At 44.5% G+C, this 14,483-nt stretch overlaps 1 protein-coding gene and 1 pseudogene across 1 annotated transcript in view; one reads left to right on the forward strand and one right to left on the reverse strand.

Annotated features, from left to right (window-relative positions):
• The window catches only part of Rad54l (RAD54 like), a 36,668-nt gene that overhangs the window by 17,263 nt on the left and 4,922 nt on the right, over nucleotides 1-14,483 (forward strand). Inside the window, exons 5-11 of the mRNA XM_052715736.1 lie at nucleotides 1,718-1,778; nucleotides 3,008-3,143; nucleotides 3,582-3,651; nucleotides 3,731-4,019; nucleotides 4,230-4,354; nucleotides 8,619-8,769; nucleotides 12,935-13,061. Coding sequence (XP_052571696.1) covers nucleotides 1,718-1,778; nucleotides 3,008-3,143; nucleotides 3,582-3,651; nucleotides 3,731-4,019; nucleotides 4,230-4,354; nucleotides 8,619-8,769; nucleotides 12,935-13,061 — 959 coding nt within the window. The remainder of the gene's footprint in view (nucleotides 1-1,717; nucleotides 1,779-3,007; nucleotides 3,144-3,581; nucleotides 3,652-3,730; nucleotides 4,020-4,229; nucleotides 4,355-8,618; nucleotides 8,770-12,934; nucleotides 13,062-14,483) is intronic.
• Nucleotides 8,850-11,973, reverse strand: LOC128096099 (NADH dehydrogenase [ubiquinone] 1 alpha subcomplex subunit 3-like; annotated as a pseudogene).

Genomic DNA, 14,483 nt, shown 5'->3' on the forward strand with positions numbered 1-14,483 from the left:
ATGTGTATGGGGGTGCTGTCAGAGGCTGAATGTTACAGGTAGTTGTAAACCTTCCCAAACTGAACTTGAGTCCTGGAAAAGCAGGAAGTACTCTTAACTGTTGAGCTGTTTCTCCAGGCACCTTCTCCCCTTGTTGAAACATGGTCTCATGTAGCCCAGGCTGGTCTCAAAACTTGTATAACTAAGGATAACCTTGAGCTCCTGATCCTCCTGCTTCTACCTCTCAAATTCTGGGTAACAAGTATGAGCTACCACACCAGGCTTAATTTTCTTTTTGGGACAAGGTTTTACCTGGGCTGGCTTCAACCTCAGCATTCTCCTTGATCAGTCTCCTAAGTACTAGGACTGTGGGTTTGTATCTCTGTGCTTGCCTGGAATAACAGCAACCTGTAGACCTTATAGGATTAAATCTTAGTGAGGATTAAATCATGATAGGAGGAAACTAGATGTGGTGGTACATGCCTAAAATCTCAGTTGAGGTAGGAGAATTGAAAGTTTGAGGCCAGCCTAGCTGGAATACATAGACTGTCTTAGCCTTGCCTCCCAATTGTGACATAGTGAAAGAGATTTAGCTCTTATTAGCCATCATTGTCATATTTCTGTTTATAATTTACTGATGGCCACTGCTTATATTACTTCTAATCTTTGGGCTGTTTAATTTTCAAGGAAGCTGAAAATTAAATAGTTGGCAGAACCAGCAACAAATTTTTTTTTTTTTTTTTTTTTTGTGGCTGGGAGGTTAGCTTGGTGATAGAGTGACAAAATACCCATCCACATAAAATAAAATGAATGAATGAATTAAAAAAATCCTGAAGTGGAGGGGTGGGCAATGGAGGGTAGGGGATGGGGGGTGAGAACATAAGGGAATGGGATGGTCGAGCTGGAACAGGGATGGAGTGGGAAAGCAATGAGAGAGATACCATGATGGAGGGAGATATGGGGATAGAGAGAAACCGGGTGCTAGGGGAATTGCCAGGAATCCCCAAGGATGACCCCAGCTTGGACTACTAGAAATAGTAGAGAGGGTGCCTGAACTGAACTGGCTTGCCCCACTGATCAGATTGGTGAATACCCTGTCATCACAGAGCTTTTCTCCAATGACTGATGGAGGCAGATGCAGAGATCCACGGCCAAACACCAAGCAGAGCTCCAGGACTCCAGTCAAAGAGAGAGAGGAGGGATTCTATGAGCAAGTGCATCAGGATCATGATAGGGAAACCTGCAGAGACGACCAAGCCAAACTAGTGGGAACTCATGAAAGTTGGATCAATGGCTGTGGAACCTGCATGGGACTGGACTAGGCCCTCTGCATGGCGAGATAATTGTGTAGCTTGATCTGCTTGGGGGTCCCACTGGTGGTAGAATCAGAATCCATCCCTGGTGCATGAAGGGGCTTTTTGGAGCCCACTACCTCTGATGGGACACCTCGTGCAGCCTTGAGGCAGGGGGAAGGGCTTGGACTTGCCTCTGCTGGATGTGCCTCCCCATGGGAGGCCTTGCCTTCTTGTGGGGGTGAGGAGTGGAGGGTAGGTTGCGGGGGGAGCCTGGGGAGGCAGGATGAGGGAAGAGGGGGATCTTTGATTGGTGTGTAAAATGAATGAAAAATTTTTCTTAATTAAAAAAAAAAAAAAACACCTGAAGTGGAACATATTAGATCATTTATTGGTCTATAAAATCTTCAACAGTCCTGAATTCCTGTTTTTCTTTTTCTTTTTAGGAAGCATTTATTCGAAGCATTTTGTCAAAGCCTTTCAAGGTCCCCATTCCAAACTATCAAGGTAAAATGGAGACTTTATTGATTTTTTTTCTTTTTTTTTTTTAAGTTTATTTTGTGTTTTGTTCGAGACAGGGTCTCACTGTGTAATCCTGGGTGGCCTAGAACTTGCTTTATAGACTAGGCAAACTGGCTTTGAACTTACAGAGGTGTTCCTGCCTCTGCCTCCTAAGAACGTGTGCTACTATGCCTGGTAGTTTATTTTATTTTTAATCGTGTGTGTGTGTGTGTGTGTGTGTGTGTGTGTGTGTGTGTGTGTGTGTGTGTGTGTGTGTGTATGTGTGTGTGTGTGTTCATCTGGCCTCCCGAGGAGGTCAGAGGCATTGGATCTTGCATGTGTTGTGTGGCGTGCCTGACATGGATGCTGGAATCACACCCAGACTCTTTGGAAGAGCAATGCTTGTTCTTAATTGCTTAGACATCTCCAGCATCTGTTTGTTTTGATGCAGGCTTTTGCTGTTTAATCCAGATTGGCCTCAGAGTCACAGCAATTCTCCTGCCTCAGGATCCTCAATGATGGGATTATAAATGTGCACCACCACCTGGCACGTCTTTTCAGTTTTTTTTTTTTAAGTCATTTGTGTCAGTGTGCCTGAATAGATTGAAGACTTATATGCTAACCTGGGAATTAAAGATGTCAGTCCATGGGTGGATGTGTTTGACATGATCCTCCTGAGGCCTGTGTGAGGCTATCCGGCATTTAGCAGGGACTGCCAAGACTAATTGTCTTTCATCTTCTTGGTGGGGCATGTCTACTCAAAAGCTTTTGGTGTGCCCGGTAGCTAATGATGCTGCCTTCATTTAGTTCAAGCATGTTCAGTGTTAGTTCCTTTATAAGGCTGACTGTGGAGGAGGTTTAATTTCCAGTTTTCCTTCATCTTGTTTAGGACATTGCATTGTGCCTGACCTGGGACTAGGGAAGGAAGCAGCCAGATTTCAAGTCCTCACATATGAAAGGCCTCTGTTGAGTTTTAGATCTTGCTACAGTTGGCTTGAGATGAACTTGATAAAGCCCTCCAGAAGTTTGTAGTTGAATGGGAGAAATAAAATAGGAAAAGATGCTTCAGGGCTGAAGAGATAATGGTCCAATAGATTCACAGATGGCTTGAAGGAGTTCTGGGAAAGAAGTCATGGATATTCAGAAAGGTTCCATGAAGGATGGGCATTTAAGTTGGGCTTGCTGGAGTGCCTGATTATAGAGGGTCAGCTCACAGGTTGACTGCTGATTTCTAGGTCCTCTGGGCTCTCGAGCATTGGGTCTGAAAAGGGCTGGAGTTCGTCGTGCCCTCCATGACCCTCTGGAGGAAGGTGCCTTGGTTCTGTATGAGCCTCCCCCACTAAGCGTCCATGACCAGCTGAAGCTTGATAAGTATGCACATTGATATTTTTTGAGTAGTTCTAGTCCACTATACGTGTACGTGCCTGGAGGATGGAGGGTGTTTGGTGTGACCCCTTCCCCGCCACCGCCCTTGGAATTGTCATAGGTTACCAGAGCTGACATGACAGCAGCACTGTATCCAGAGTAAGTGGTTGGGAAGGAGACTGTCTGTGGGAGTGTGTGTTGTGTTCAGGCTGTGGAGGTCCTCACTGCCTTCTGCCGTGCTCATTTGGAGGGGCAAGTGATGAGGTGAGGACAGGAGTCTCACCTTTCTGAATTTCCTGAGTCCTAAAGCAGGGCCTCACTCTGGTTTATTCCCTGGGAGAGAAGGTGTAAAACCTTCTGGGTCCGCAGGATACCACTTCCTGAGGGTTGACCTTGCCTGAGTCTGAGCAACATTTATTTTTTTTTTCTGCAATGTTTTCTCAGGGAAAAACTCCCTGTCCATGTGGTTGTTGATCCTATTCTCAGTAAGGTGTTGCGGCCTCATCAGAGAGAGGTAAATGAGGGTCAGGGGAAGGATGTGTGGCTAGGGGCTAAGTAGGTGTCTGAGTGGACTAAATGGTACTATTCATCAGGGAGTGAAGTTCCTATGGGAGTGTGTCACCAGTCGTCGGATCCCGGGAAGCCATGGCTGCATCATGGCTGATGAGATGGGCCTGGGAAAGACACTACAGTGCATCACATTGATGTGGACACTTTTACGCCAGAGCCCAGAGTGCAAGCCAGAAATTGAAAAAGCAGTGGTAGTGTCACCTTCCAGCTTGGTGAAGAACTGGTACAATGAGGTTGGAAAATGGCTTGGAGGGAGGATCCAACCTCTGGCCATCGACGGAGGCTCTAAGGACGAAATAGACCGGAAACTGGGTATGAAGCTTTAACAAATGAGGCTATACTCTTCCACCCAGGTTTTTTACTTTGTCTGTTCGCTTGTGGCCAGTGTTGATGGCAGTGTGGGGACAAGGGGGAAACGGCCATTGAAAACCAGCACAATTCTTTCTAGGCTATGTTACACAGCTGTCAGACTGCTTTCCTTTAAGATCTTCTGACTCGTTCTCTGACACCTTTCTGTTGTAGAAGGATTCATGAACCAGCGTGGAGCTCGAGTGCCTTCTCCTATCCTCATCATTTCCTATGAGACTTTCCGCCTTCATGTTGGAGTCCTTCAAAAAGGAAATGTTGGACTGGTCATATGTGATGAGGTACTGAACACTTTGTAGTCTGGGTGGTAGAAGATCGGGATGTCAGAGTCTTCAAAGCATTACTATCCCAGGACTACACTAGTCATTGGGGAACTGCAAGAACAGAGAATGCCACACTGGAGGGGACAAGTGAGTGGGAGAGCCTATGACAGCAGTTTGCCAAAAGAGGGATGAAACAGTGCCTGAAACTGGGGAGAGCTGAGCATGGTGGCACACACTTTAATTCCAGCACTCAGGAGGCAGACAGGTGGAGCTCTGAGTTTGTGGCTGGGTCTACTGTAGTGAGTTCTAGGCCAGCCAGGCTAGTGAGACCCTATCCCAAACAAACAAATAAACAAACAAACAACTCTGAGGAGAGTTTAGGTACTGGGGCCAATTGGTATTTTTCCCCTCTAAATAGTAATCTTAGACCAAAGAAGGACTTTGAAGATTGGGAGGGATTTAGATGTGTAGTGAGACATGGCACAGTGTTTAAGGGAACAGGTTTTTTTGTTTTTGTTTTTGTTTTTTGTTTTTTTTTGGTTTTTTGAGACAAGAGTTTCCCTGTGTAGTTTTGGTGCCTGTCCTGGAACTCACTCTAGCCCAGGCTGGCCTCGAACTCAAAGAGATCCACGTGGCTCTGCCTCCCAAGCGCTGGGATTAAAGGCGTGCACCACCACCGCCTGCAGGAACAGGTTTTATAGATACCTTTACTCAGGTCCTGGCTCTGCCACCTAACAGTAGTATGACCTTATATTTAAGTTACTTAACCATGTGACTATCTGTTTCTGCATCTGGAAAATAGAGTGATCATACATACCTTCCTCATATGATTATTGTGGGGACTCAGTAAATTGATTGGGGAAGCTCTTATCCCAGTGTTTGGTATCTCCTAAGCCTTGGTAAAGATGGCTTTTAGTCTAGGTTAGTAATGTTTAAATAATTAGAAGCACAGAGATAAGAAAGTCTGGTGTGTTATAGGTATGGTGGCAAAAGCCTATAATTCTAGAAACTCAAGGGCTGAAGAGGAGGGTCAGGAGTTCATGCCAAGAGCTAGAGAGATGGCTCAGCAACTGAGCCTGCTTACTGATCAGCTTGGTGTAAGAGTGGCCCCCATAGGCTCATCTATTTGAATGCTTAGTCACCAGGGAGTGGAACTGTTTGAAAGGATTAAGAAGGATTAGGAGGTATGACCATGTTGGAGGAAGTGTGTCCCTGGGGTGGACTTTGATGTTTCAAAAGCCCATGCCAGGCCCAGTCTTTCTCTCTGCCTACAGATCAGGATGTAGCTCTCAGCTACTCCTCCAGTGCCTCCATGTTGATAATGAACTAACCCTTTGAAACTGTAAGCAAGATGCTAGTAAATACTTGCTTTTATAAGAGTTAATTTGGAGAGATGGCTTAGCAGTTAAGAGCACTGGCTGCTTTTCCAGAGGACCCAGGTTCAATTCCTAGCACCCACATGGCAGCTCACAACTGCATGTAATTGCAGTTCCAGAGGATCCAACGCCCTCCCCTCATATAGACATACATGCAGGCAAAACACCAATGCACATAAGAAAAAATAAATATTAAAAAAAAAGCGTTAATTTGGTCATGATGTCTTTTCACAGCAATAGAATAGTGACTAAGACATTGATTGATCTTAAAGATGTTATGGGTTTGGTTCTCAACACCCACATGAGGTGGCTCCCAACTACACATGTAATTCCAGTTCTACAGTGTCTAACACTTTTTGACTTCTTCAGGCACCTGCACACACATACAGATGAGCTCATGCAGACACACATACACATTAATGAAAAACATATTTTAAAAAGTTCAGGGGCTGGAGAGATGTCTCAGCAGTTAAGAGCACTGGCTGCTCTTCCAGAAGACCTGGGTTCAGTTCCCAGCACCCACACGGCAGCCCTGCAACTACAGTTCCAGGGTATCCGATACCCTCATATGGACATACATTCGGGCAAAATGCCAATGCACATAAAATAAAGATAAATTATTAAAAAAAAAAAAGCCAGGCAGTGGTGGTGCATGCCTTTAATCCCTGCACTTAGGAGGCAGAGGCAGACAGATGTCTGTGAGTTTGAGTCCATCCTGGTCTACAAAGCAAGTTCCAGGACAGTCAGAGCTGCTACACAGAGAAACCTGTCTCCAAAAAAAAAAAAAAAAAAAGAGTTCATGTCATCATAGGCTACAAAGAGAAAACTGTTTAAAAAACAAAGCAAAGTAAAGCCGTAGTGTGGGTTTTGTTTTTGTTTTTACATTTGTGTGTATGCTTGAGTACATGTATGTGTACCATGTGTGCAGGAGGCTGTGGAGGTCAGAAGTCATCAGATTCCCTTGAACTGTTAAGGGCTGTTGTGAGCTGCTGTGTGGGTGCTGGGTAAAGCACCTGAATCCTCCGAAAGAGCAGTATGCACTCCTAACCACTGAGTCATCTCTCCAGTTCCTGTCCCATCCTGTCCCATACTCCCAAGACAGATTTTCGTAGGTTAACTGTGAACTTCTTGTTAGTACATATGCATGGTGGTAGATGCTAGAAAGTAGTGAGGTTGGTGAGTTCTCACTGTAAAAAAAAATTTCGTGGCTACCCTGAGACTGCTCTACCATGTTTTCATTTCTTGGAAAGCGTAAGATCACTTGACATATTCTGGGGCTATTGTGGGGTTGTAAGCATGGGCCACCATACCTAGCTCAGAAGCTGTTTTTTAAAAAATTGATGGTAATGATAGGAGCTGTCTGGAGCCTCAGGGACTGGTCCAGTAGAGACTCAAGTGCTCATTTAGATTTCATCCAAGTGTCTATTATGTGCCAGGTCCATAGGATTCTGTGAGGCCTTTTCTACAGGGAGCTTCAGTATAAAAGAACCCAATTGTTGATGCCCATTAAAGTTAAAATTTTATATTTAATTCTTTCATAGATGAACCTTAATTTATCTTACATTCAACTAATACTAACTGATCAGTACTTTGTGCATGACTGTATTCTGTGCACTGAAAGTATTGTAAAAAGCAAATATGTGGATCTATTTTAAGAAGTTCATGTCTAGTTGAGATAAAGCTCTGTGGCTTTGGAATTGACAGTCCTGGGTTTCAGTTATAGCTCTGCTAATTGTATAGCATGATTTTTGGGTGACTGTTTAGTTCTCTGAATTTCTTCATTTCTAAAATGAATATAATGTTCATTTGTTGTATGGATTATGTGGGAGTTAGGGAAGTCTTTGTTTAATACCATCATCAAAGGCTGAATAGAACAAGTCTAATTTGTTCATTCTTTACTGGTGGGTGAGTGGTTTTTAATTTTTGGTGGCTTTCCCAGCATGGAAATGAGAGGAAGCTATACTTAGAAAGACCGTTTTCGAGCAAGGTGGTGGTGCACATGCCTTTAATCCCAGCACTTGGGAGGCAGAGGCAGGTAGATCTCTGTGAGTTCAAGGCCAGCCTGGTCTACAAATAGAGTTCCAGGACAGCCAGAGCAGTTAATACAGAGAAACCTCGTCTCAAAAAACAAAAAGAAACAAAAAACAACAACAACAAAAGAAAGGCTGTTTGCTTGATCTCAGCTTGGTGGCTCTTAGGAAAAGAGTCCTTTTCTATCTTCTTGAAAGTAAATGGCTTCAAGAGACGTTAGGGATGGCTGCAGAGAGGATAGGGTAGGGAAGAGCTGTGAAGGGAAGCTCTTTGGATATAGTAGCATCATGGGTCAAACAAGACCTCGAGGCACTTGGCTCTGAAAGCTCTGTGTTGGTTGGACTGGCAGGGAGCAGGAGGAGGACTCCTGAGATCAGGGTCTGTATTATGGCCACGTAGACTGTGAAAGATGGCTGAGTAGGAAGGTTCTGGAAGTTTGGAAATGGAAAAATTGGAGGGAACAGAGGGAATCCTTGCCTTTTGGGTGTAGCATTGGTCTACCTTGTGAGCTTAATACTTTTCTCCAAGTCAATGGCAAAGAAGCTTATGCTGGCCTACCTAGTTCTTGCAACCTTAGGACCTGTTATGTTTGTGACTCTTTTCTTTTTTTTTTTTTTTTTTTTTTTTTTTTTTTTTTTTTTTTTTTTTGGTTTTTCGAGACAGGGTTTCTCTGTGTAGCTTTGCGCCTTTCCTGGAACTCGCTTTGGAGACCAGGCTGGCCTCGAACTCACAGAGATCCACCTGGCTCTGCCTCCCGAGTGCTGGGATTAAAGGCGTGCGCCACCACCGCCCGGCTTTGTGACTCTTTTCTATCTGCAGACTTTTATCATTTAAGAATATTAAATCATCCTAAGTGAGAATTTATTATCTTGCAGGGACACAGACTTAAAAACTCCGAGAATCAGACTTACCAGGCCCTGGACAGCTTGAATACCAGCCGGCGGGTGCTCATCTCCGGGACCCCCATCCAAAATGACTTGCTTGAATATTTCAGCTTGGTGCACTTCGTTAATTCAGGCATTTTGGGTAAGGAGCCCTGCTTGCTTTGTCCTTAGAGTGTAACTCCATCTGAGGAGAGCAAGGTTACATTGCCAATTAGGTGTGGATCAGTAGACACTCTTGTTAGAAGGCTTCTCTTGGCAGAGGGTAGCCAAGCCATAGCCAAGCTGATGCCTGTAATCTCCTACCTGGGAGATGGAGACAGGAGGATCAGGAGTTCAAAACCGTTTTCGGCTACACAGGGAGTTTGAGGTCAGTCAGAGCTCAAAAGAGGAAAAGGGATGGTGAGGCGAAACTGTAGGCTGGCTTTGACTGTGGAACAACTCAGAAAGACCCACTTGGGTCATTTGTCTTCTGCAGAGGCAGTGTGAGCTATGTAGGCGATGGAACGCCTATCAGCTGGAGCTGGAAATAGCCCTGTGCATTAAATTATGTGTGATCCAATGTGGTATGAGCATGTGATGCTGTGGGTAGGTCTTTGACTGCTCTCTCCCTTAGTTTTTAAAATTTCACAGGATTTTTAAGAGGATTTTACACTGTATCTTTCAAGATTTTTATGTATATGACTGTTTTGTCTGCATGCATGTATATATACCACCGTGTGTATGCGTGGTGCTCTTGGCATCAGATCTTCTGGAACTGGAGGGGTACAGATGGTTGTTAGTCACCATGTGGGTTCTGGGAACTGACCCAGGGTCCTTTGCAAGAGGAGCAAGTGCTCAACTGCTGAGGTAACTCTCTGCCCATTATACTTAGTATTCATTCATTCATTCATTCATTCATTCATTCATTCATTCATTCATTCGAGACAGGGTTTCTTTGTGTTGCCCTGGCTGTCCTGGTACTCACTCTTTAGACCAGGCTGGCCTCAAATTCATAGAAATCTGCCTGCTTCTGCCTCCAGAGTGCTGGGATTGAAGGTATGTGATACCACTGCCTTCAATACAAATATAAAATACTTAGTACTTTTAATTGTGTGTGTGTGTGTGTTGTGTACATTAGTGCAGTTCCCCATGTATTTCAGAAGAGAGAGTTAGAGTTAGATCCCTTGGAACTGGAGTTATAGTCAGTTATGAGCTGCCTTACATGGGTGCTAGGAACCGAATTTGGGTCCTGCAAGAATGGTATATGCTCTTCAACCCTGAGCCATCTCTCCAGCCCCACATTTTCATTTAAGTATGAGATGGGTATGTATGTGCATGCCAGAATAGCTCTCAACCATGCTAGTCCTAGGAACTGAACTCAGGTTGTCAGGTCTGGAGCAAGTGCCTTCCTTGCTGAGCCAGCCATCTTGCCTGTCACCTTAGTTTTTGAACCAGTGACCAGGGATCTGCTGGTCCTCCAGCTTCCCCATTGCTCTAGTGCTCAGAAAAATCTCCTTAGACAGAATATACATAATCTCCTTAGACAGACAAAATTGTTGCAATAGAACATTTCTGGAACTGTTAGTAGTTCAGTTACTACCACACCAAGCTGCCCACCCCACTGTAATTACTGTCTTCTTTAACCCCAGGCATCATAGAGTAGTGGTGTGTGTGTGTAATCATGTTTGCGTGCTCACGTGTGCTTTCTAGAGGTGGATTTCAGGTAAATTTCTCAATTGCTCTCCAGTTTTCTTTTTCCTGTTTTTTTTTTTTTGTTTGTTTGTTTGTTTTTTTGAGACAGGGTTTCTTTGTATAGCCGTGGCTGTCCTGGAACTCTCTCTGCAGGCTGGCCTCAAACTCAGAGATCTGTCTGCCTCTACCTCTACCTCCTGTTTGGATTAAAGGCATGCACCACTATTCCCTGCCAAAAAAACTATTTTTGGTTTTTGTGGGTTTTAATTAATTAATTAATTTTTTTTTTTTTTTTTTGAGGCAGGGTCTTGCTGTATAGCCTATGCTTGCCTTAAACTCCTGCCTCAGTTTCCTGATTTTTTTTTTTTATTTTTGTTTTTTGAGACAGGGTTTCTCTGTGTAGTCTTGGTGCCTGTCCTGGATCTCGCTCTGTAGTCTAGGCTGGCCTCGAACTCACAGAGATCTGCCTGGCTCTGCCTCCCAAGTGCTGGGATTAAAGGTGTGTGCCACTGCCGCCCAGCACAACTGCCAATCTAGAAATCAGTAAACTAGCCAGCTGGTGGCAGTGGCGCACACCTTTAATCCCAGCACTTGGGAGGCAGAGCCAGGCAGATCTCTGTGAGTTCGAGGCCAGCCTAGTCTACAGAGTGAGATCCAGGACAGGCACCAAGACTACACAGAGAAACTCTTGTCTCGAAAAAAACAAAACAAAACAAAAAAAACAAAAAAAGATGATATAGACTGGCAGTTGTGTAACATGGCTGGTAGCTTTTTTAAAAAACTATTTTTACTTTGTTTATATGTGCTTTGCCTGCATATGTATATCTATGTATCACATGTGTGCCTGTTTTCCAAGGAACCAGAGAGGGCATGAGATCTCTTAGGGTTGGAGTTGAGGATGGTTATGAGTCACCTTTTGAGTGTTGAGAGGCGATCCTGGGGTTCTGTGGAAGGGAGGCCACAGTTCCTTCTTTCTTTCTTTGTTTTCACATTTTTACAGGGGCAACAGGGAAGGGGGCCTCTTCTATCATCAGAAGTATTTGCAGGTTCTTCAGACATTCCAGGCTTTGGCCCTGAGGGTCCAGTGGGTGGCTGGGCACATTGGGTATGTTCCCATGATCTTTTTTTTTTTTTTTTTTTTTTTTTTTTTTTTTTTTTTTTTAAGATTTATTTATTTATTAGGTATACAGTATTCTGCCTGCCTGTGTCCCTGCAGGCCAGAAGAGGGCACCAGATCTCATTACAAGTGGTTGTGAGCCACCATGTGGTTGCTGGGAATTGAACTCAGGACCTCTGGAAAAGCAGTCAGTGCTCTTAACCTCTGAGCCATCTCTCCAGCCCCTCCCATGATCTTGAACAGGCACTGAGTAGTTGTAGGGTGTGGCCTGGTTGATTAGGTCAGCATATTTGGTGTAGGGGTGAGGCCCCAGGCAGAGAAGGACACTACCAGCACCAGCTCCTTCATCAGGCATTCTTTTTTTTTTTTTTGGTTTTTCGAGACAGGGTTTCTCTGTGTAGCTTTGCGCCTTTCCTGGAACTCGCTTTGGAGACCAGGCTGGCCTCGAACTCACAGAGATCCGCCTGGCTCTGCCTCCCGAGTGCTGGGATTAAAGGCGTGCGCCACCACCGCCCGGCTTCATCAGGCATTCTTGAAGGTGGAGAGTCTCCTGGCCATCTTGGTCTTCAGTGGCCAGTGTCCTTAACTACCGAGCCATCTCTTTGTCCTCCATACCCCCAACATCTTTTATCTTATGTTTATTTTTTTGAGACAAGGTCTCACTGTGTAGCCCTGGTTGACCTAGAGTCTCCTATGTTTACTAGGATGGCTTTAAAATAAACAGAGATCTACCTGCCTCTGCTGGGATTAAAGCTGTGTACCATCATGCCCAACCTATTTTATTTTTTAAATTTATTGTATGTGTGTATGAGAGAGAATATCAAGGTCAAAGGATGATTTTTGCGGATTGATTCTTGCCTTCTACTTTGTTATGGCAGGGTCTCTCTTGTTTCTGCTGCTGTGCTCTCAAGCTCCAGGAGATCCTCTGCCTCCCAGCTCCCCATAGCAGTGCTGGATTACAGATGTGTGCCATTGAGTCTAGATTTTTTTTTTTTTTAAGATTTATTAATTATGTATACAGCATGTATGATTGCAGGCCAGTAGAGGGCACCAGATATCATTACAGATGGTTGTGAGCCACCATGTGGTTGCTGGGAATTGAACTGAGGACCTCTGGAAGAGCAGTCGGTGCTCTTAACCTCTGAGCCATCTCTCCAGCCCCAAGTCTAGATTTTTTTATGGGTTCTGGGGATGAAATTTGGGTTGTCAAACTTGTGCTGCTAGTGCTTTTACCCACTCAGCCATATCCTCAGCCTGTGACTTTATCTTATAGTTGAAACTTTAGTCCATTTAAATTACCGTAAGGTTTCTTATTAGTGCATTACCATCTAACTTTATTTAGCCACTCACCTCTTCACTGCTTTGCTGTCTGATTCATTAAATAAAAATTGCTTGTATTTTGTTCAGCTTTGTTCTCATCAAGGAGGGTGATTGGTGATGAGGTGGTTTGTCATTATTAGTAGTGAGAAAAATCATTCTACCCTTACATGCTTATTATTCAATTCTCTCCTGAGTTTAGGAACCGCTCAGGAGTTCAAGAAGCATTTTGAGTTGCCAATTTTGAAGAGTCGAGATGCAGCTGCCAGTGAGGTAGACAGGCAGCTAGGGGAGGAACGTCTGCGGGAGCTCATCAGTATCGTGAATAGGTAATAGCCTCAACTCTGGTCATCCAAACGATTTGAGACCTTCTGAGCTATTTGGAAACTGCCCAGATCTGTTGGCTTGGTCTGTCTGGAGCCTTTAAGGGCTGGTGTTTGAGGGAAGGAGTGGGGTCTGTGCCATGAATTGGCACTGAATAAATAACAAAGTCTTATAGGGTAAGTTCCACTTTTGGGGAGCCCTGTGGCCTGGTTTTGTTCTTATCAACCTGCTGAAGCAGCTCTTCTGTGGTGCAGTTAGCTTTCCTGAACAAGACATATCCTTGTTAGTACTTCAGAACCTTCTTGACAGTTGCTTTTAGTCTAAAGCATCAGGGTTTCTATGTGTAGACTCTAGTTCTGTGGAGAGCTGAAGAATCTCTGTGTGGTCCCAGCCCAAGAGGGCCTTTTTCTTTCAGTGGGTTTCAAATGATCCAGGGGCAAGCACATTCTGGACCCCTGTTGTTGGTATGGACCCTTGATGAATTACATTAATGAATGTCCTGCTCCTCCCAACTGCTTGGCTACATCTTCCTACCAATCTACCAATCCCCCCTCCACCCCCCCCCCCCCCAGACAAGGTTTCTCTGTGTAGCTTTGGAGCCTGTCCTAGAACTCGCTCTGTAGACCAGGCTGGCCTTGAACTCACCGAGATCTGCCTGGCTCTGCCTCCCGAGTGCTGGGATTAAAGGCATGTGCCACCACTGCCCGGCTCTTCCTACCAATTTTAGATGGCAGAGTTATTGTGTCCCATGAAGCTGCTAGGTTTTTTGTTTGTTTTTTTTTTTTCCTTTCTTTCTCTGTTTTTGAGATAGTATCTCATGTATCCCAGGCTACCTCCCAGATGCTGGGATTCAGGCATGTGCTATCATGCCTGACTAGGTAAGTACTCAGAAGATGCCTCTATTCTTCCTGGTCTGACCAGGAGATAAGGGTTTAAGGAAAAGGACTTAATGACTCCAGGGGTCATGTGACAGCTGGTACCTGTGCAAATGCAGATAGAAGCCTCCCAATAAAGACTTATAGTTTAGGGACTGGTGAGTTGGCTTAGTGGTTAAGAACACGTTCTTTTTTTTTTTTTTTTTTAGTTGATTAATTTATTTTCATGTGCATTGGTGTTTTTACCATGGGTGTCTGGTCCCCTGAAACTGGCGTTACAGACAGTTGTGAGCTGCCATGTGGGTGCTGGAAATTGAACCCAGGTTCTTCTGAAAGAGCAGCCAGTGCTCTTAACTGCTGAACCATCTCTCTAGCCCCTGCACACATGTTGTTCTTGCAGAGGATTCCCAACACCTACATGGTGGCGTCCATAATTTCAGTTCTAGGGGATCTGGTGCCTTCTTCTGACCTCTAAGGGCACTAGCATAAACATGGTACATAGATATACATGCAAGGAGAACACTCATATATGTAAAAATTAAAAAAAAAAAA

Source organism: Peromyscus californicus, unplaced genomic scaffold, assembly GCF_007827085.1.
Source record: "Peromyscus californicus insignis strain IS unplaced genomic scaffold, ASM782708v3 Scaffold_5__1_contigs__length_169319896, whole genome shotgun sequence".
In the NCBI taxonomy this organism is placed as follows: Eukaryota; Metazoa; Chordata; class Mammalia; order Rodentia; family Cricetidae; genus Peromyscus; species Peromyscus californicus.